The sequence below is a fragment of the Phyllobates terribilis genome, unplaced genomic scaffold, assembly GCF_046119375.1.
Source record: "Phyllobates terribilis strain yellow unplaced genomic scaffold, ASM4611937v1 Scaffold_4__5_contigs__length_816908805, whole genome shotgun sequence".
NCBI lineage: Eukaryota > Metazoa > Chordata > Amphibia > Anura > Dendrobatidae > Phyllobates > Phyllobates terribilis.
In genome coordinates, this window is record NW_027362764.1 from 59,273,759 (window position 1) to 59,296,194 (window position 22,436).

General features: G+C 44.5%; 1 protein-coding gene across 2 annotated transcripts in view; it reads right to left on the minus strand.

Annotated features, from left to right (window-relative positions):
- Positions 1–22,436, minus strand: part of PTTG1IP2 (PTTG1IP family member 2) — a 58,963-nt gene that overhangs the window by 12,352 nt on the left and 24,175 nt on the right. Inside the window, exons 4-6 of one of the 2 annotated variants that reach the window (XM_073677407.1) lie at positions 17,158–17,272; positions 15,831–15,896; positions 939–985 (exon numbers count right to left, since the gene is read on the minus strand). In XM_073677407.1, coding sequence (XP_073533508.1) covers positions 939–985; positions 15,831–15,896; positions 17,158–17,272 — 228 coding nt within the window. Of the gene's footprint in view, positions 1–938; positions 986–15,830; positions 15,900–17,157; positions 17,273–22,436 lie in introns of both variants that reach the window. The other variant, XM_073677406.1, reaches the window with a different exon arrangement.

Here is a 22,436-nt window from a genome sequence, read left to right on the forward strand (position 1 = left end):
CCCCGGTCCAGTGGCCACATCGGTAGTCTGTGGCCGTCGGACCAGAGCCCGGCAAACCTCCTGCTACCTGTGGCGTCATCACTGACTTGTAGGCCTGATGTGACATCATGTGTGTGTCATGCATTAAACTTCTGATGTAGCGCAGGACCTACTAATCAGAAGAGGCACCAAGGAGGTGCGCAGGGCTCCAGACCAGCGGCAAGAGACTTCTGATATGGCTGCTGGACCAGAGCCCTGTGACTCTTTGTCCAACTCCACCAGGCACAAATACTGGGACAGATGAGCTTTACTCAGTGAGATTTTGGAGTTGCCCTTTAAGACAGCTAAACAAAAAAAGGGGAGGCCAGGGAGTGACTGAGGAGTAGTCCGGTTTCATCTTAGCCTCCAACAGTGCAATTAAGCTGTCTTTGTATTGCCTGTTCCTTGCTCATTCAGCCCCAGTCTACACAGCAAAGCTGACAAGTGGGCAGCAGAAGGTAAGAAGTGTAAGCTGCTTGTGTCTGCTCTGGTGGTCAGCATGAAAGTGCAATAAAGCTGTCATTTTATTGCCTGCTCTCTGCTCATTCAGCTCCAGTCTACACAGCAAAGCTGACAAGTGGGCAGCAGAAGGTAAGAAGTGTAAGCTGCTTGTGTCTGCTCTGGTGGTCAGCATGAAAGTGCAATAAAGCTGTCATTTTATTGCCTGCTCTCTGCTCATTCAGCTCCAGTCTACACAGCAAAGCTGACAAGTGGGCAGCAGAAGGTAAGACGCTTGTGTCTGCTCTAGTGGTCAATGTGGAAATTGCAATATTGACAGACACTTCATCTGTACATTTGGCTTTTGATGAAATAACTTGTAAGAATCCCATCATTTTACATCACAGAGTTAAACATGGAGGGTGAAAATAGCTTAAAAAAAAAAAGATGACAAAATCTTCAATTGAGAAAAATAATCTTACCATATTTCTTTCGGATTTCATTATGTTTTATGGTCCTTTCGTTCTTTCTGTAAAAAAATAAATAAAAATTAAAAACACAATTTGTAAATTGTTACAGATGAGGATCCGGCTTGTATTACATCGGTGCTCTCTAGGGCAGGAACATTTCTGGATGGGGCTCGGTATGGTCGTGTTCCCTTTCAGTGGGGTCATACGCAGGTTCTGTGTTTTTTTGTTATTTTCACTTTTGGGTTTTTGAAGTTTTATTTCTCAAAACTCACTCACAAACAAAATATAGCTACAAGTGTCCATGGCCGGGGGCCCTGCCCGGTGTCTGGGGGCCCCTCTGTCACACAAGACGAGACCAGGATTATGTGTGCTTATTTCAGGTGTTGGGTCTTTGGGGGAAACACTTGAGACACCTTTTGGATCGAGAGAAAGATAAAAGGACGTAGATCAATGACTGCAATGTATAACCTGCAACACGTCTACCTCAACACCGCTCCAGCGCCTCCATGAACTGCGTCACCCCAATTACAATCAAAAGATGGAGGGGACGAACATGAAGGTGAAAAGACGGAGATTTACACAATGGCAGGGAGAGCGAAGGAGAGGAAGATGAAGAGCAAAGAGACGGCCGAACAGCGCTGCCGGGAAATAACTCTACTTATTGCATCTAGCGTATAAGACCAAAGAGGTCCAACAGAAAAATGCAAACCTGCCCAAAGGTAATCTGCCCGGTGCTAATCATCTGCCCAATGGAAATGTGGCCGGTGCAAATCTGCCCAATGGAAATGTGGCCGGTGCAAATCTGCCCAATGGAAATGTGGCCGGTGCAAATCTGCCCAATGGAAATGTGGCCGGTGCAAATCTGCCCAATGGAAATGTGGCCGGTGCAAATCTGCCCAGTGCAGTTCTATCTTACCAATGGATATCTATCCAATGGAAATCTGAACAATGCACATCAATTGAAAATGTGAACAATGTAATTCTATGCAATGGAAACCTGACCAATTCAGTTCTATCCAATGCAAATCTGAACAATGCAAATCTATCCAATGGAGTCTAGAAGCCACATCAGTAGTCCATGGCTGCCAGATCAAACCTTCTACTGTGCCCCCCATCTCCTGATTAGTAACCCCCCACCTCGACATTATTACTGCATAGTGCTGCAACATAATGTTGCGGTGGCCACCAACTGCTCAGACACCGCAGGTAGTGGGAATCCTGTAAGTATTTCTGATTTGTTCATCTTTACAATTTATTCATAAATTTACAGGAGGTATAAAACAGAGGAACTGGAGAAGGCAAATTTCTAAGAAAAGCATGGATACTATCTTTTCATGAGTTTCTCTTTCGTACTTTGGTTGTTAGAGGAATATTCAGTGATTTTACAAAAAATTGCTGAAGAGTAATCCCCAGTCACGGTGCAGTGACTGGGAAGGTGCAGGAGATGAGCCTGTGCCATCAGCAGTGGTCGTGAGGGTCAGTATACGGATGACACTGCGCTGTTATGGCCGGGCTTGGAGCCAACTCTGATCCGGGCAGTTGAACCCCCTTAGATGAGGGGGTCAGTTGCAGTTGTAGCACTTAAGGGGGTTTTAGCTTTAAAGTCCAATCACTAGTAAGTAGGTCCTTTTTCCACGTTCTTCCTCTGTCAATCAATGGAGGGGCATGGTCCAGCAATTGTGAAGTTGCTGATAGAGTACCACCCCCTTGGAGGAGCAAGACCATCAGAGCTCCTGCGATCAGAGGGGGCTGATGTTTGGCCACAGCCTAAAAATGGCTCTTGAGTTTGTCTTGGATTTGAGGCCCTGTCAGCACCGTAGCATTGTAGGCTGTGTGTAAAATGAATGGACTAATACTGTACGGCGCAATAGAGAAATAATGGGGACTAGTGGGACTAAAGCAAAAAAAATCTGGAAAAAAATATTAGCTAAAATTGGAATACCAATTGGAATAATTTCACCTTTTTCCACACTGATGAGCGCATTTCCTGAATGTAAAAGTTGTCTGTATCTAAAAAAAAGCATAACGAGCCCGGAGGAATAAAGTTTTATTTCTTGGATCGTTCATGGTCAAGTAACGGAGGAAAGTGAGATATACTGTGCGGAGTAAACTTCTACCTATGAAATGCCGCGGAGACTCAAAGGGCCAGCAAATCATTTTGTGACAAATAGGTTATTTCAACCTAAAATGCAATTCCGTGTCGACTTGCGGGATGTTGCCGGCCTCATAAAACCACCACTTTTCCCCACCAGTAAAGTCCTTCTCTGTTCATCCAATTAATTTGCGAGTGGTGTGATAGGATTCATTTGGAGGACGGCGTCCTGATAGTACGGTGCGGAGCAGCAATTTAAAGGGCGGATGTAAAAAGAAAAAAAAAAAAAAAAAGGAATATTACACTAAGGGAACGTAATCTTAAAACCTCATTATTGCGGCTCCGTATCGTCGTAATGTATCATTGATGGGTTTGAAATAAAAATGATTGCAGGAATGATTAAAGCTCCTGATTTGCATATGCAATTATAGCAAGTGTGACAGGCAGATTGAGATGTGCAGGGGTGTCAAAACGAGACAGATTTTTGGATTAAACCCCAAAAGGCCAGAAATTCCCATAATCTGATATCCACTTGCGCATTTTATGACCGTCCAGTAATCCAGAATATCTATGACCTGTCAGATAATCTGCAGTCAGGGAGGTTTCACAGGCGCCTTGGAAATTTGCCAATTCTTCTAGGAACTTAGGAGGTCTCCCCCTTTTTTTTTTTTCAGGAGAGGTGATGGAGAACCTTCAAAGAGTTTTAATGTTTTACACGAACAGCCTGGTCTGGTTCGTCTCCGTCCCGAGGATGGAACATTGAGCCCCCTTTCCTTAAAGGGGTATTCCCATCTCCAAAATCATATCTCAATATGTGGTAGGTGTAGTAATAATATTAGCAAATCCCTCCAATTAGAAATTTAGTATAGTTCTTCAGATTTGCCATGTCACTTACCCCATGTGCAGGGCATTGCAGTACTTTAGGTATCCATGGTTATGAACACTCATATAGTGACAGTTTGTAACTCGAGTTATTTGCCAATATTATTACACCTACTACATATTGGGATAGGATCTTGGAGAACCTTAAACAGTGACACCAAGATATGTGGCCGAGTCTGGTATTGCAGTTTAGCCCCTTCATTCCGCTACATGTTGAATGGGATGGGGGCGTCGCTGACTAAATAGTAAGACAAATCCGTACATTATTCACAAGGATTTCCTAATGTTCTCCCTCTATTAAGTCTTAAGACGGAACAAAAATCTGGATATACAACGCCGGATTTAAGGTGCGGCCAGAAGCTGCAAGGACAAAGCGTCCGGAGTTGAGAGGACATGCGGCCAGTCACCAGCCATGGGTCTCAATCTTAGTCTCTGTTCAGACACAGTCTTTATTTTTTTGCTAGCTATATGCACTGGGAATACTCCAGAAATATAAATATCCATAGACCGCCCGACAACGCACCCTGAAAAACTTTGCATAGAAAACACCAAAGGTTACTTACCGGTAGCCGTTTTTTCATGAGCCCATGACAGCACACCTGGAGAGAGGGATCCGCCCCACCAAGGACAGGAAACGGTCTGAAATAAAAGGGCGGTACCTCTCCCTCGCTTCAGTTGCTTACAGAGCATTGAGAGGACCTCCCAAAGAGGTTAGGCATATAACCAACACCTACAATATATATACATATACTGTATATAACACCCAAAACAGTGCACACCAGGGTGTGAGAAACAGAAAAAATAGGGAGGGAAAACTACGGGTGCTGTCATGGGCTCAGGAAAAACCGGCTACCGGTAAGTAACCTTGGTGTTTTCCCCTCACCCATGACAGCACACGTGGAGAGAATTTTGGAGAATTATGAGCACCCTAAGGAGGGACCACCGCCTGAAGTACCCTTCTCCCAAAGGTAAGGTCAGAGGAGGACAGATCCAACCGATAGTGTTTAAAGAAGGTGGATGGTGTAGACCAAGTAGCAGCTCTACATATCTGATTGATTGAGACGTCTGCCCTTTCCGCCCAGGAGGTTGCGACGGCTCTGGTGGAATGAGCCCTGACATTGTCCGGGGCCAGAACTCCTGTGGACGTATATGCTAGACAAACGGCCTCCCTAAGCCACCTAGAAATGGTACCCTTGGACACCCCGTGACCTTTCCTATTCCCCTGAAAGGCCAGGAACAAGGAATGGTCCTTCCTCCATACACTAGTCATGTTAATGTACTGTAGTAGTGATCTTCTAACATCTAGGTTATGGAATCTAACTTCCCCTGGGTTTTTAGGATTGCTGCAAAACGAGGGTAGTACAATCTCCTGGTTACAGTGAAATCTAGATACCACTTTGGGAAGGTATGCTGGATCTGGACGCAAGGTGACCCTATCATCATAAATTTGTGTGTAGGGTGGATTAACCGAAAGGGCCTGCAGGTCACCCACCCTACAAGCAGACGTTAAGGCCTCTACGATGATGGTTTTAAGGGTGAGGATCTTTGGAGAGACATCCTGTAGGGGTTCGAACGGATCACTGTTAAGTGCGTTCAAGACCAAATTCAGGTCCCAGGAAGGAACTCTTAGGGACCGAACCGGTTTGGCTCTGGCACAGGACTTGATAAACCTCGAGACCCACCTGTTCCCAGCCAAGTTACAATTATAGAGCGCCCCCAAAGCCGACACCTGAACTTTAAGAGTCCCCGTGGCTAGACCTAGGTTGCACCCCTTTTGCAGAAACTCCAGGATTCCCCTGATTGGAGGCTTGTCTGATAATGGGGTATCTAAAAATTCTAGGAATTTACTCCAGACTCTGTTAGAAATTTTTGTCGTTATTGGTTTCCTACTACCCAGCAAGGTAGAGACTAACCCTGGTGAAAACCCCTTGTTACTTAGTAGTGACCTCTCGAATTCCACGCCGCAAGATGGAAACCTCTGGCTTGGGCGTGGAATACTGGTCCCTGAATGAGAAGGTCCGGCCTCTCTGGTAGAACCCAGGGATCTGAAACCGACATTAGTCGGAGCAGGGAGAACCAAGGCCTCTTGGGCCAAAAAGGGGCTATAAGAATTACCCTTGCGCCTTCCTCCCGAATCTTCCTCACCACTACTGGAACCATTACTAACGGGGGAAAGGCATAGGCCTTCCTGAACTTCCAAGGGATCTGGAGGGCATCCACGGCATGGGGACTTTCTGCTGGATTTAAGGAACAGAATCTGTCTACCTTCCTGTTTGCTCTTGTGGCGAACAGATCTATGTCCGGCTGCCCCCATAACTGGACAATCTTTTGGAAGACCTCCGGGTTTAAGCTCTTAGGGTATGGCGGCTGAGAAAATCTGCCTTTACATTTTCTACCCCCTTTATGTTAAGGGCACTGAGGGATGGGAGGTGTCGCTCTGCCCGATGAAGGATTCTGTCTGCCACAGCCATCAGAGAGCATGATCTTGTTCCCCCCTGATGATTCACATAGGCTACTGATGTCCGGTTGTCGGACCTGACCTGGACGTGGTGACCCTGAATGTGAGGAAGGAAGCCTATGAGGGATCTCTCTACTGCCCAAAGCTCCTTTATGTTTGAGGATGCCCCCATCTCGTGGTATGTCCAGTGACCCTGTATTGAGAGCTCTGCTAGATGACCCCCCCATCCGGAACTGCTCGCATCGGTCGTAATCACCCGATCGACTGGTCTGGACCACTGTATGCCTGAGGTCAGATTTCCCCTGTCTGTCCACCACAAGAGGGAATCTACAGCTTCTGGGGAGAGAGAGAACTTGCTTTCTAAATGCCCGTTGAAGGACCTCTGCGCTGACAGGACCTCTCACTGAAGAAGTCTCATATGCCCCTGAGCCCATTTGACTGCTGGGAGACAGGCCGTCATAGAGCCCAGGAGGGACATTGCCTCTCTTAGGGACATCACTGGAGACCGCATGGCTTTCAAGACTAAAACGAGCAATTTGCGGACCTTGTCTTCTGGGAGGAAGCAGGCTTGGAGATGAGAGTCTAGGATTAGACCTCGGAAGGTCTGAGTCCTTGAGGGGGTTAGTTTTGACTTTTGGGAATTTACCAACCACCCTAGCTGATGCAACACTGTCGTGACTTCTAGAAGTTGATGGAGCAGTGGACTTCTGATTTCCCTACTATTAAGAAATCGTCTAAATAGGGCACGATCACTAAGTTATTGATTCGTAGAAAGGCTGTTACTTCAGCTATTAGTTTTGTAAATATTCTCGGGGCTACGGAGAGGCCGAAGGGTAGGGCAGCAAACTGAAAATGCCTCGGCTCTTCCTGAATGAACAGGGATACTTCAGATACTTCTGGTAGTCTGGATGAATTGGGACGTGATAATATGCATCCTTCAAGTCTATTACTGCCATAAAGCAATTGTGGTGTAAGAGCTTCACTGCCGAGCTCACTGACTCCATCTTGAAGGTTTGATTTTCTATTAACTGGTTCAGACTCCTGAGGTTGATGATGGTCCTTAGGGACCCGTTGGGTTTCTTTAACATGAACAGAGGGGAATAGAATCCCTTCCCTCTTTGTGGTATCGGCACTTCGAGAAGGACTCGTTTCCTTACTAGCCCTAATATTTCTGCTTCCAGTGTTCTCTCTTCTTCTTGGACCTTCCTTTTGGGGGTAACCACAAAGGTCCGACAAGGGATCTGGCTGAACCGTATCTTCAGGCCACCACTTACAATGTTCAAAATCCAGGGGTTTGCTGTAATTGCTTTCCAAGCTGGAAAAGTGGGAAAGCCTCCCCCCAACCTCCGGCATGGCGTCATTGGGAGGATCTCTTTGTATTTGAGGACGGTCCCCCAAACATATAGCCCGACTCCTTTTTGGACTTGGTCTCCCATCTTCTCCTGGAGGGCGACCCCGATTAAATTTCCTCCTCCGAAAACCAAACCTTTTTGAGTCCCTTGAAAATCCTGGGAACCCTTTGTTTTTATCGCCCGCCTTTGCTAAAAGGTCTTCCAACTTTTGGCCAAACAAGAGCGTACCATCACACGGGAGGGAACACAATTTATGCTTTGACTGTAGGTCGCCTGGGCAACCTTTGAGCCACAAGGCCCGTCTGGCAGCATTAGATAGACCTGCTGCTCTAGCCGAAAGCCTGACAGAGTCTGCTGAAGAGTCCGCCAGGAAGGCCGACGCTGCCTGCATTAGGGGTAGATTTGAAAGGATTCTATCCCTAGAGACCTTTTTATCCTTAAGCTGGTCCTCCAACTGTTGGAGCCACACCATTAGGGATCTTGCCACACAGGTGCCCGCTACCGCTGGCTTCAGGCCTCCTGCTGCAGCTTCCCAAGTATGACGCAGAAAGGAGTCAGCCTTTTTATCAAGGGCATCTTTTAGGACGCCCGAGTCCTCCAAGGGCAGGGAAGATTTTTTGGACGACCTGGCTACAGTCCCGTCAACTTTGTGGATCTTATCCCAAGGCTCAGAGTCCTTCTCTTCGAAGGGGTACCTTCTTTTAGAGAAGGAGGGTAAGGTCCCTGATCTTTCTTGTCTCTTCCACTCTCAGTCAATGAGGCCCTGAATTTTAGTGTTTACCGGAAAGGAGCGTCTTTTTTTTTCTCCAAGGCCCGCAAACATAACGTCTTCTCGGGATCTGGATGCTTTCTCCTCCCCCAGACCCATGGTTGATCAAACTGCTCTAACAAGTCTGTCCGTACTCTCAATGGGGAAACAGGGTCTACCGTTATCCGATGAGGAAGAGGATGATGAATCACTCAGCCACAGATCCTCGGACTGGGAGGAATCAGAGTTGGAGGAGACATCTCTATGGGATCTTTTCTTCCCTCTAAGCAACCCCTTCAGGGACTCCTGAACCTCTGCGTGGACTATAGACTTTAAATTAGATGCGAAATCCAGGGTATTTTCCGCTATAGTTTTAGCAACGCAGTTCGGGCAAAGCGGCTTTTGCCAATCTATGGGAAGGGAAGTTTGGCACAGGCCACACATTCTGTGCTTTTGCTTGGCGCTACTCTTCTTAGGCTCCTATAAAAGGAAGCACGCAAGAGACTTCCCATTACTAAAAGGTGACATTCACGAAGATCACTCACCCCCGGAAGTCACAAACAGGTACCGGATTCGGAGGCTGTAGCGGAACCGATGATCACTTTCCGGATGGACCAGAGGCGCTTGACACCTTGCTCCTGCGGCTGCCACTGCGATAGCTCGAGCGGCTGTCGGTGTGAGAGGCATCCCTCTGCTTCTTCCCTTGCTGAGGGGGCGGTTAGCTGCTGCTCTTGGCTATCCTGGTCAGCCATGCTTCAGAAGCGTACCACGCTTTCAGGATAACCCCCCCTCCTAAAATAGGGCCATCGAGCACCTCCTCCGGTTCATGGGCCCTCCCCCCCACTTGCCAGGCCGGAGCTCCATCGAAAAAAAAACGGCCTGGAACGCTTCACAGGGCGCCGCCATCTTGGATCGGGCGCCGCCTCCTGATGTCATCTGGCACGCATCTCCCAGCGTGCCCCGCGCCGTGACTTCAGGAGGGTCATACCCGGAAGTTACTGCGCGGCCGGCAGAAGCGGCAGGGGGAGGGCGGCGCCTGCCTCACCGCGTGCGCTCGCTCGGACGCAGGACCCCAGGGGAGCTGCGGACGGCGCTTCTGGAGACTGGAACCCGGTGCACAGGCCAGTGCCCGCTCTTCCACACCGGAACAGCCCCAGGTAAGTCTTCTTTCTTTCAGACAGGTTCCCCATCAAGGACAGGAAACCAACTGAAGCGAGGGAGAGGTACCGCCCTTTTACTTCAGACGGTTTCCTGTCCTTGGTGGGGCGGATCCCTCTCTCCTGGTGTGCCGTCATGGGTGAGGGGAAAAATAGTTTTTTTTGCTCTTTCCTATACAGATGGAAACAGTTAAAAAAAAATATATATATACACACACACAATAGGTGGTGTGCGCCACAGTTTGGCATTGACTTTATAATCCTTTACTTAAATGTAAAATCCCCCCATTTCAGTGCTCTCCGCCAGACGCCGTTTACTTGGCAGCAGCATTGACATCCCCTCTGTACGCGGCGGCGGCACCGGAGCGGATGTAACAGGTTATATTTTATTATTATTTTAACACATTTCCCAATTTTTTTGCTGAATTTAGAAAAACCTCTTTTGATGCTTAGGCAATAGATAAAAAACCCAATTACTCCTCTGCGCCCATCGTATCTTTGATTTATGGACCCCTCGCCGAATTATGCCATCATCCACTACATGGCCGCTTTGCTTCTTAGACCTTTTTATGAAATATTAATGCATTTGTTAGCAAAAAAAAGGGCACAGGACCATAGTGGTTAAAGAACGACCTCCGGGGCCGTCATAACTCAGGACGGGGATTTACAATATTGTCACTTTCCGACGTTCAGACATTTTTCACCGCCGGTGTTACCGAGCACGATCTGCGATTTTGGTAGTAAATAAGGGGAGCGGAGAACAAGGCAGGTCTAATGAATTAGTGAACTGCGGCTGTGTATTTTCAGGACGTATTATGTCAGATGCAAATCCATAACGTTCCCCTGACAAAGGCTTTTTAATGAATTTTTGATATATCTATGCAGAACAACTGTGCGAGGCTACACAACGGGCCACCGGGAGCGGCTGGCGGAGAGGAGAATGGGGGACCTGAACATTACTCTTTGATTTAGTAAAGGACAGAAATTACTACACTGGGGCTTTTTAGTCCTCTAAGCAAGTGTTAAAGGAGAATTCCGCAGCAAAAAGTTCTAAACTTCCCTTCCTACAGCAATGATGGAGTCTTTAAAGGAGTTTTCCCATCTCCACGCTGGGACGATCAAGAAAATGAAGGAGCCGAGACAACAAATCAGCTGCTCCACTGACTACTCCCCTGCAGGAGACTCTCCTAAATGGAGCTCTGTGGCAGCACCCCTGCACAGCAGGTAAGCAGGGTTATGCTGCACACAAAGTTGGAGGCAGATCATCGATAAGGCTCGGGCTACTTGGGAGCTGGTATTGTTTAGCAGAATTGTGGTCACGTTTCATCTTTCCACTAGAAAAAGAAGCAGCTTTCCCCATAGTAGTCACAGCAGGGTCCAAGAGAATTAAGAACCCCAATTGCATTGGACTAATGTACCACCTACCTCTCCCCCAGCAGTAGCAGCAGCACCATGGGCCCACCCACCATCTTTCACCTAATGTAGTAGCAGCATTCACTCAACCTCTTCCCAGTAGATGTAGCAGTAGCACAGTCCCCACCCACTTTTCCCCCAGTAGTAGCAGCAGCACCATGGTCCTACCCACCACTTTTCTTTAAGTAGCATTCACGCCAACTCCTCCCAGTATTTGTAGAAGCACAGTCTCCACCCACCTTTCTTTTCCCCCAGTAGTAGCAGCAGCACAATCATAATGCCCTTCTCCCCTAGTAGTTGCAGCATTCACTCCACCTCCTCCCAGTAGTTGTGGGAGCAGCACAGACCCCACCCACCTTTCCCCTAGTAGTTGAGGCAGAACCATGGTCCCAGCCACAACCTTTCCTCCAGTAGAAGCAGCATTCACGCCTCAGATAGTTGTAGAAGCACAGTCCGTACCCACCTTTCCCCCTATTGTAGAAACCGCACCATGGTCCCACCCACCACCTTTCCCCCAGTAGAAGGAGCAGTTACTCCACCTCCTCCCAGTAGTAGTGAAGCACAGTCCCTACCCACATTTCCCCCAGTAGTAGCAGCAGCACTATGGACCCTCCCACCACCTTTCCCCCGGTAGTAGCAGCAGCATTCACTCCGCTTCCTCTCAGTAGTTGCAGCAGCAGCATTCACTCCGCTTCCTCCCAGTAGTTGCAGCAGCAGCATTCACTCCGCTTCCTCCCAGTAGTTGCAGCAGCAACACAGACCTTTCCCCCAGTAATAGCAGTAGTACAGTCTCAATGCACATTTCTCCTAGTAGGAGTAGCACAGTCCCAAAGCATTTTTTCCCAATTAGTAGCAGCAGTATTCACACCCCTTCTAGTAGTTGTAGCAGCAGCACAGTCTCCACCCACCTTTTCTTTCCCCCAGTAGTAGCAGCAGCACAATCATAATGCCCTTCTCCCCTAGTAGTTGCAGCATTCACTCCACCTCCTCCCAGTAGTTGCGAGAGCAGCACAGACCCCACCCACCTGTCCCCTAGTAGTTGCAGCAGAACCATGGTCCCAGCCACAACCTTTCCTCCAGTAAAAGCAGCATTCATGCCTCAGATAGTTGTAGAAGCACAGTCCGTACCCACCTTTCTCCCTATTGTAGAAACAGCACCATGGTCCCACCCACCACCTTTCCCCCAGTAGAAGGAGCAGTTACTCCACCTCCTCCCAGTAGTAGTGAAGCACAGTCCCTACCCACCTTTCCCCCAGTAGTAGCAGCAGAATTCACTCCGCTTTCTCTTGGTAGTTGCAGCAGCAGCATTCACTCCGCTTCCTCTCGGTAGTTGCAGCAGCATTCACTCCGCTTCCTCCCAGTAGTTGCAGCAGCAGCATTCACTCAGCTTCCTCTCAGTAGTTGCAGCAGCAGCATTCACTCCGCTTCCTCCCAGTAGTTGCAGCAGCAGCATTCACTCCGCTTCCTCCCAGTAGTTGCAGCAGCAGCATTCACTCCGCTTCCTCCCAGTAGTTGCAGCAGCAGCATTCACTCAGCTTTCTCTCGGTAATAGCAGCAGCATTCACTCCGCTTCCTCTCAGTAGTTGCAGCAGCAGCATTCACTCCGCTTCCTCCTAGTAGTTGCAGCAGCAGCATTCACTCAGCTTCCTCCTAGTAGTTGCAGCAGCAGCACAGACCTTTCCCCCAGTAATAGCAGTAGTACAGTCTCAATGCACATTTCTCCTAGTAGGAGTAGCACAGTCCCAACGCATTTTTTCCCAATTAGTAGCAGCAGTATTCACACCCCTTCTAGTAGTTGTAGCAGCAGCACAGTCTCCACCCACCTTTCCCCCAGTAATAGCAGCAGCAATATGGTCCCACCCACATTTTTTACCCCAGTAGCTGCAGCAGGGTCTCTGCCGGCCAACAGGTACATGAAGCAGGAGCTGACATTATATATTACTTTCAGGACTGACATGCCAGGAATAAAATATACTTGAGTGCTACGTAGTAATAAAATATTATATTAAAGAAATGCTTTTATCTTCCATATATATTTATCTCAGAAGTTTAGGTGCCTGAGACAATAGCCTACAATGATCCTGCCGTCCGCAGACTCCTGAATTACTCGTTTTTAACGGACATTTAGAAGATAAAGCGCTGTTCAGATTGCATCTAACTGATGATGCTGCTCTTTGCATTTAATGCAGTATCTGGACCCTCGTCGGGTCCCGCACACGTCAGATCAATGCCGGAGGGGGAGAAATCCACTCTGAAACATTAGTCCATTAGGCATGAAAATGGTTTCCTTCCATTAACACTTGGGCCGAGAATAAACAGAGCGAATGAGAGCGACGCGGCAGCGGCCATCTGTTCCTCTAAGTGACTGTGTACAGCGGTAATCAGGAGATAGGGCAAGCGAGCGATACGTAGGCAACGCACATTATTTACTGTTATGACATGTTCTCTATCCATTAATGGGCACAACATGGCATATTATGGTCCAGGGGCAAGAACACCGTATTTATCTCTCTTTTCTTATGTAAATTACTTTTAACTGTTAAGGTCAAAATACGCTATTATTTATTATAGTGTTTACATTCCTGAACAAAGATCAGTATTATAGTAGTTATATTCTTCTATATGGGGGCAGTATTATAGTAGTTATATTCTTGTACATAGAGGCAGTATTATAGTAGTTATATTCTTATACATAGGGACAGTATTATAGTAGTTATATTCTTGTACATAGGGGGCAGTATTATAGTAGTTATATTCTTGTACATAGGGGGCAGTATTATAGTAGATATATTCTTGTACATAGGGAGCACTATTATAGTAGATATATTCTTGTATATAGGGGCAGTATTATAGTAGTTATATTCTTGTACATAGGGGGCAGTATTATAGTAGTTATATTCTTGTATATAGGGGCAGTATTATAGTAGTTATATTCTTCTATATGGGGGCAGTATTATAGTAGTTATATTCTTGTACATAGGGGGCAGTATTATAGTAGATATATTCTTGTACATAGGGAGCACTATTATAGTAGATATATTCTTGTATATAGGGGCAGTATTATAGTAGTTATATTCTTGTACATAGGGGGCAGTATTATAGTAGTTATATTCTTGTATATAGGGGCAGTATTATAGTAGTTATATTCTTCTATATGGGGGCAGTATTATAGTAGTTATATTCTTGTACATAGGGGGTAGTATTATAGTAGATATATTATTGTACATAGGGGCAGTATTATAGTAGTTATATTCTTGTACATAGGGGCAGTATTATAGTAGTTATATTCTTCTATATGGGGGCAGTATTATAGTAGTTATATTCTTCTATATGGGGGCAGTATTATAGTAGTTATATTCTTGTACATAGGGGGTAGTATTATAGTAGATATATTATTGTACATAGGGGCAGTATTATAGTAGTTATATTCTTGTACATAGGGGCAGTATTATAGTAGTTATATTCTTGTATATAGGGGCAGTATTATAGTAGTTATATTCTTCTATATGGGGGCAGTATTATAGTAGTTATATTCTTGTACATAGGGGGTAGTATTATAGTAGTTATATTCTTGTACATAGGGGGTAGTATTATAGTAGATATATTATTGTACATAGGGGCAGTATTATAGTAGTTATATTCTTGTACATAGGAGCAGTATTATAGTAGTTATATTCTTGTACATAGGGGCAGTATTATAGTAGTTATATTCTTGTATATAGGGGCAGTATTATAGTAGTTATATTCTTCTATATGGGGGCAGTATTATAGTAGTTATATTCTTGTACATAGGGGGCAGTATTATAGTAGATATATTGTTGTACATAGGGGGTAGTATTATAGTAGTTATATTCTTGTACATAGGAGCAGTATTATAGTAGTTATATTCTTGTACATAGGAGCAGTATTATAGTAGTTATATTCTTGTACATAGGGGGCAGTATTATAGTAGTTATATTCTTGTACATAGGGGGCAGTATTATAGTAGTTATATTCTTGTACATAGGGGGCAGTATTATAGTAGTTATATTCTTCTATATGGGGGCAGTATTATAGTAGTTATATTCTTGTACATAGGGGGCAGTATTATAGTAGTTATATTCTTGTATATAGGGGCAGTATTATAGTAGTTATATTCTTGCATATAGGGGCAGTATTATAGTAGTTATATTCTTGTACATAGGGGCAGTATTATAGTCGTTATATTCTTATTCATGGGAGCAGTGTTATAGTAGTTATATTCTTGTACATAGGGGGCAGTATTATAGTCGTTATATTCTTGTACATAGGGGGCAGTATTATAGTCGTTATATTCTTGTACATAGGAGCAGTATTATAGTAGTTATATTCTTGTATATAGGAGCAGTATTATAGTAGTTATATTCTTGTATATAGGAGCAGTATTGTAGTAGTTATATTCTTGTACATAGGAGCAGTATTATAGTAGTTATATTCTTGTACATAGGGGGCAGTATTATAGTAGTTATATTCTTGTATATAGGAGCAGTATTATAGTAGTTATATTCTTGTACATAGGGGCAGTATTATAGTAGTTATATTCTTGTACATAGGGGGCAGTATTATAGTAGTTATATTCTTCTATATGGGAGCAGTATTATAGTAGTTATATTCTTGCACATAGGGGGCAGTATTATAGTAGTTATATTCTTGTACACAGGGGCAGCATTCCAGCAGTTAATATTACATAAGGACTAGGAGACAACAGCTGACGAGGTTAATTCATCTAACTGCTCCCATCTGTTAATACACTCAGAGAATTGAAATGACCGTAAACACTGCACCTCTGAAGAGACTCTTGTTTCCGCTTCTCACGTTCTCGGATGAGATTTTCTTCTTCAGCTTCCAGTCTGCTAGAAGAGACCAAACAAAATCTCATGTGGCCGAATAAAAAATGTCAGTTCCCCTTTAAGCAGCTGTTTTTATAGATTAATACATGAATTTATAGAAGTCAGAGGAGAGAGGTCGGTCCGCACCTCATACCTAAGTGATGAATGTACAGAATCCAGAGCTGCATTCTAAATTCTGCTGGTGATCATTCCTCTACTAGTGCAGCTTTTTGCAGTCAGTGAACTGAAACTTTCTCACAGATGAGGACTTGATACATGTGTATCCAAGCAATCCACTAAGACCGTAAAGGAAATCTGTCAGCAGATTTTTTCTATATAATCTGAGAGCAGCATGATGTAGGGGCTGAGACCCTGATTCCAGCGATGTGTCACTTACTGGGCTGTGTGTTGCTGCTACAATAAAATCAGTGTTTTATCAGCAGGACATAACTACAAGACTAGGTGTCTTGTGCCTCTTAGTCCAACCACACCCCCCCTCCAATGATTGGTAGATTTCGGTGTACACTGTGCATAGGCAGAAAGCTGCCAATCAGTGGTGTGGGCGGGGTTATACAGGGCTCAGCATTCAGAGAACTGCTAGATCTGCAGCAGAGAAAACTGGAATTGTATCAGTATGACAGCAAGCGACACATCGCTGGAATCAGGGTCTCCGCCCCTACATCATGTTGCTCTCAGATTACATGGCAAAAACCTGGTGATACATTTAAATACTAAAATCAGGTTTAGTCATTTACCTGCCCCGATACAATGTAGCAAACTAGATTTGTGCCACTTTTGGGTTCACTTTACAAGAGGCTTTTATAGATGACATTGAACTGAAACAAACCCTCTGCTGTGCGCAGGGCTACGTCTGTATGGACAATTGACAGCAAAGAAACGTCTTGAAAATAACAATAAATGTGCATAAAAGTTGGAACCGGTCCCAATATTTATTGCACCAACATCTTGAAATAGTTCTCAAGGTCGTACATTTATCCTTGTTCCTCATGGGCGGTGTCACAAGGCTCCTCTCCTCCATTGGAGACGCACCATTGGTAACTGAGGACAGGAGGCACCAGCTCCTCACCTCTAATTTAAAGGGACGATTACTTTTGTAAAATTATATTGGGGTAGTCATTGCTTTTTAAGGTGTGAGGGCCACACTGTGAAAATGAACCAATCCCATGGGCTGCATTAAAACTTAAAAGGGTTACTACCATTTCGAGACACAGTATAACATATGAATATAACATTTGAAAAAAAGAAAAAAAAAAATACTTACAGCCGTGAACTTGAACTCTTTCGACAGTAGCAACAGTAACAGCAGCAAACTATTATACTCAGTAAGAGGACTCCCGCCACCACCGCCATTGCAATGATCAAAGCTTCAAAGTTTACTGAAAGGAGCAAAAGATAAAAAAAAGTAAATTATCAAAATGATCGTCTGGCACGTGTTCAGGGAAAGGGTGGTCAAACTATAAAACGTCAGCCATAAGGAACATGACGTCAAAGAAAATAAAGAATCCTTAAACTAAAAAATGTATCATTAGGCAGAAAGTGAGCCTAGAATTCCGAGCGTCTCTATGGTAACAGACTACAAAACAAACATGCTGTAGTCTGATTCTGCAGGCAAAAGCCCACCTGACCAACTTTTCGCATACATACATGTATCTGCTATTCGAGTGATTACCTGCCTCTCTTCCTCCAATTAGAACCAGTTGTAATGCGACGCTAGTCACTACTCACGGACAAGCCGTGAGGCTGGGTAGTCAAGAGGTCCGAAGTCAGGTACCAAAAGGGTTCATCATAAATAAAGGGATAGGGCAAAGGCGTAGTCAGGTCACAGTCCAAGGTCAGAATTCAGGGAAGTTAGTGGATAAAGACAAAAGGCCAAGGCACACGAATGGTCCAAGGTCGGGCAACAAAGATCAAATACAGGGAAGGTAGCAGATCAAGACAAAAGGGTGAGGCAAACTGATAGTCAAAGGCAATGTTGGGCAGCTTTGCTCAAATAGTGTGTGCTTGCTCTATTCTGTGTTCCTGTATTTGATCTTTGTAGCCTGATCTTGGACCTTGCCTTCGACCATTCGCTTGCATTGCCCTTTTGTCTTGATCCACTACCTTCTTGGAATTCTGACCTCGGACGGTGACCTAACTAAGCCTTTGCCTTATCCCTTTATTTATGACGAGTCCTCTTGGTATCTGACCCCGGACCTCATCACTACCTCAGACTCACGGCTTGTTCGTGAGTAGTGACTAGAGTGTCACAGTTTTAGATGTTTCTGGTGTCAAAAAAAGTTTTCTGGAGCTGAAGGTTTAATTGTGTCCGCAGCTATGGGATCTGGGAGAATGCACCGCTGCACAGTGACAGCAGATCAGCACAGGAGTGCCCCCCGTCCCCAGCATCTCCAGTGTTTCACTTGGAAAATCTCTAATAGTGAGAGATTGGTGCAGGTAGAGAAGATAGAAGTGATGATCTGCGAGATGTCACTGTGGGAGATGCGCTCACTAGACCGAAATTGTCATATTAGATCCGGCTCAGATCTCCGGTAGAATCTCTAATACTGCGGTAAACAACCTGTAGCTCCTCAGGATTTTTTTTTATATATAAATAAAGCTTAATCTCTGTTGATCTAAAAACTTTGGTCCCGAATCATCAATTTGCACCTTTTTGTCAGTTGTTTAGTTTTTGCTGTTTTTTTTTTGCCTGTTCTTCACTTGTTAATTCTTCTTGCAATTTGCACTATTTTTTTTTTTTTTAAGTGTATTTTATAAGTTTTATGTGTGTTTTTTCTCTTGTTATGTTATGTTGTGGGGGGCAGGTTTCTAGTTATTTTTAAGACTTTAAAAATTTCTGTGTAAATGTACACCAGTTGACCCACCTGGGAGTGATTCTATGTATATCAAAAAAAATTCTGGGAGGAAATTTGATAACATTTTAGCAAATTATAAGACCTTTGGAGCTAAAAAGGTGTATACAAAAAAAAAAGTTAAAAATAAAAATCATTTTAAATTTTAAGCAAGATTCATCAATCACGTGCACCATTTTTAAAGCATGTCGAAGAATGCAAGATGATAAAAACAAATTTAAAAAAAAATCATTTTCAAGATAGCTTGTTGTCAAGTGAATGAGAACTCTCTGGTTTCCGTTCAGAGGCAGTAGGTTTGGGGGCCCATAATATTTAAAGGGGGTTATCTCCATCTTCATTGATGAATATTGGCAGATAGAGCTTGAAAAAACAAGCGCTTTTGCTATTTACTTCTTGTTTACATTTTCTTTTGTTCTCGAGATATTAACACTTTTCTTTTGCTTACAGCTCATTGGCAAGGAGACCGACCACTGCTGCTGTCTAGCTTGTAAGCGCTGCTCTGAAGCTGGCCGGGATTAGGAGATAAACGAGCGCTAAAGAGATCCTGGCCAGCTTCAAAAGAGTCTCTCCAAGCTGTTTTAAAAAAAAACAAAAACAAAACAAAAAAAAAAAGAGCTTGTAAAAGCACCACAAATTCTGTGGTGTAGCAACGGAGGTCGGTTTCTAAGGCAAAGAGCTGTAAACAAAGGAAAATAAAAAAGTGTTAATATCTTAAGAACAGCTGAAGATATTAAGAAACAGTAAATTGCAAAATTGTTTGTATTTACAGGCACAGTCCAAAAATACCTATGAAGATGGGATTCATCCTTTAAAGAGTTATTCACAAAATATTCACTACTATAGTAGAGGAGATATGTTGGGGGTCCGACTGGTGGAGCCAAGAGCAATCATGAGAGATCATGAGCGATCAAGCATGCTTGACCACCACTCCAGTTGTCATCAGAATTGCTGGATAAAGCCGAGCAATGTACTCCGCTATTTCCAGCCGTCCCTTCGGCAGTGAATGGAGGGGGATAACTTCTGATTTTAGGAACAACCCTTTTATAGTAGCTTTTTACTGTTTCTCAGTTTGCATAGAAGAGGCTGATTTAATGAACTTCATGGCTCACAATTATCAGGTTATTGTAAAAGATACATAACAGGGCGCTGTGTGATGAGATATTGGACAGCACGGGTTCATGTACTGTCCTTGAACATGGGACTTTAGCTATGTAGCTACATGACTAATTTCCAAAATGTAAAGCCAGAGTGTGTAGATGTAGAGATGAGTGGCGCCGCTTATCCATGTAGTAGCCACTATTCTCATTAACTTTTGGCCTGCCAGCAGCCAGCCGGGGTGAGATTTTCTTTGGACTATTAGATGTATACTGCAGATTTGTTCGTAACTGAAAGAAACCTTTCCCACTGTACACGACGTCCGATCCCGTCGCCTCGCATACGACGTCCGATCCCGTCGCCTCGCATACGACGTCCGATCCCGTCGCCTCGCATACGACGTCCGATCCCGTCGCCTCGCATACGACGTCCGATCCCGTCGCCTCGCATACGACGTCCGATCCCGTCGGCAGCATGTTATAGAGCAAGAGGAGCTGAGCGAATTGATATATAGGTTTGTGGGAAAATATTGAGTATAACTTGTCATTTATCCATTTTAATCTTTTTATATGCTTAAGAGTCCAGTAGGCGGTCCTAATCAGTAACTACCTCCCACTGGACTCTTAAGCATCAACAGAGAAAATGAATATAATACAAGTTCTACTGAATCTTTTCCCACAATCCTATATATCAATCTTCTCAGCTCTTCCAGCTCTATAATATTTTGCACTCATAAAGGACTAAATGCCCAATGTGACAAGTTCCCTTTAAGGGTCATATTTTGTCTTAGTGGGGACTGGAGAATTCAACCATTGCTGTGACAGTGAGCAAGATGCCATATTGCATATACTGTACGTTTTTCCCAAGACGTCCTGATGGCAGACTTTATAATGCTAGTGGTAGTTTAGTTCGTACTAAAGCCATTGCCATCACCCCGGACCTGAATGCAATATATTCCCCATAATGGTCTCTGTGGCCCTCTCCTGTCTCCGCCGGGCACCATGTCATTACCTTCTTCCTCGACTCCAGGGGCTGATGATGACATCTTGTTAAGTCCGTCACAGATTGGTAGGCAGCGCTATATGGTAAGTGGTGCGGCCTTCATCTAGTATGATATAATGGACTGTCTGTGCACCCGCAGATTGGGGTCACGGCATTAAAGGGATAGCGCCAGATATCATCAGCCAGTAATTTGGCCATTAATAATGAAGTGAAGACGCAGCGCTCGTTTTTACCCTGTGTCCCGCAATTAGTAAAACGCGAAGGGGGTCTGTCAAAACGAGCAAATCCAGCAAATACCAGGGAAGGCAGAACACATTCTGCTTTCATTAGCCTCGCCTTTGAATCCTGCAGCCTGCAATATTAAGAGCATAATTTAGCCCTAATTGCTGAATGCCAGCGCTCGATAACATTTATACAGGAAGGATCCTAATGATTTCAAATATCGGGCGACTTTTGCAGCTGTCAGCAAAACAAAACCCCCTGCTGCTACGATAGACAGGACTCTGCTGCCACCCGGTGGGTAGACAGCAGAACTGCAAGTCGCAGAATTCTACAGCTTTTCTCTTTGGCGCAGATTGCGATATTCTTTTCCTACAGGATTGTTTTGTTAATTTCATGTAAATGGGGTTATTTGTTTTGGTGGGTTAACTGTACTTGTCTGCAGAATGGCACTGATCCTTCACCGCCTCGGAGTAAATTTGCATTATTAGCAGACATTTATGCTAATAGATCCGAAAGCTGCCGAGATATTTAACGGGATAGTTTGCATATATTACAGCGACTGCAAATGCCACAGAGAGCGCGTCAGATTGAAGCCCATGAGGGAGGGGGGGTGCATCTGTCTATTATTCTACACCCATTATATCAAGTATATTAGTGCAATTTAGGGTAATTTATGGCCATAATTAAAAATAAATCAATATATTCAAAAGTGGAATGAGGATTTGCTTTAAAGGGGTTGTTTAGGAATAGGAAAAGACATCTGCTTTCTTTTATAATCAGCGCCACACCTGTCCACAGCTCAGTCCCATTCACTTCAATGGAGCTGAGCCGCAATACCAGACACAACCTAGGTGAGGCGCTATTATAAGAACAGCCATATGGACAGGCTTGTTCACATGAAAGTCTATAGGCAATTTATGCTTAAAGAGGCATCAACGGAAGTTATAGTTTGGGAAATCCTCCTGTAAAACGCAGTGTAACCCTCTATTAAGCAGCCAATTTTTTTTTTTTTTTCCACTTTTATTTTACTTTTTGTTTTATTTCCTGAGGTGCACTGCATGACTTACAGGTCTCCCTGTGCCACTTTGGGAGAAACTTTGCCCTTACTTGCTGGAAAAAATCCTTCCTATGCAATTCATATAGAACTGATGGTGGTGTGCTGGCGCCATCTGGTGGTTACTTTAGTTTTTACCTTTGTCATGGTATACAGCCACAATGTGCCCCGATAATGGAAATTCATGCACCCCAGCAATTTATACTTCAATTACACAGGTGCTAGCTCCTTCTAATGGCAGACAGGGTCCACCAAGTGTTAAATATGTCATCTGGTACTGTATATTAACCCCTTCCCACAGCCAACAATTTCCGTTTT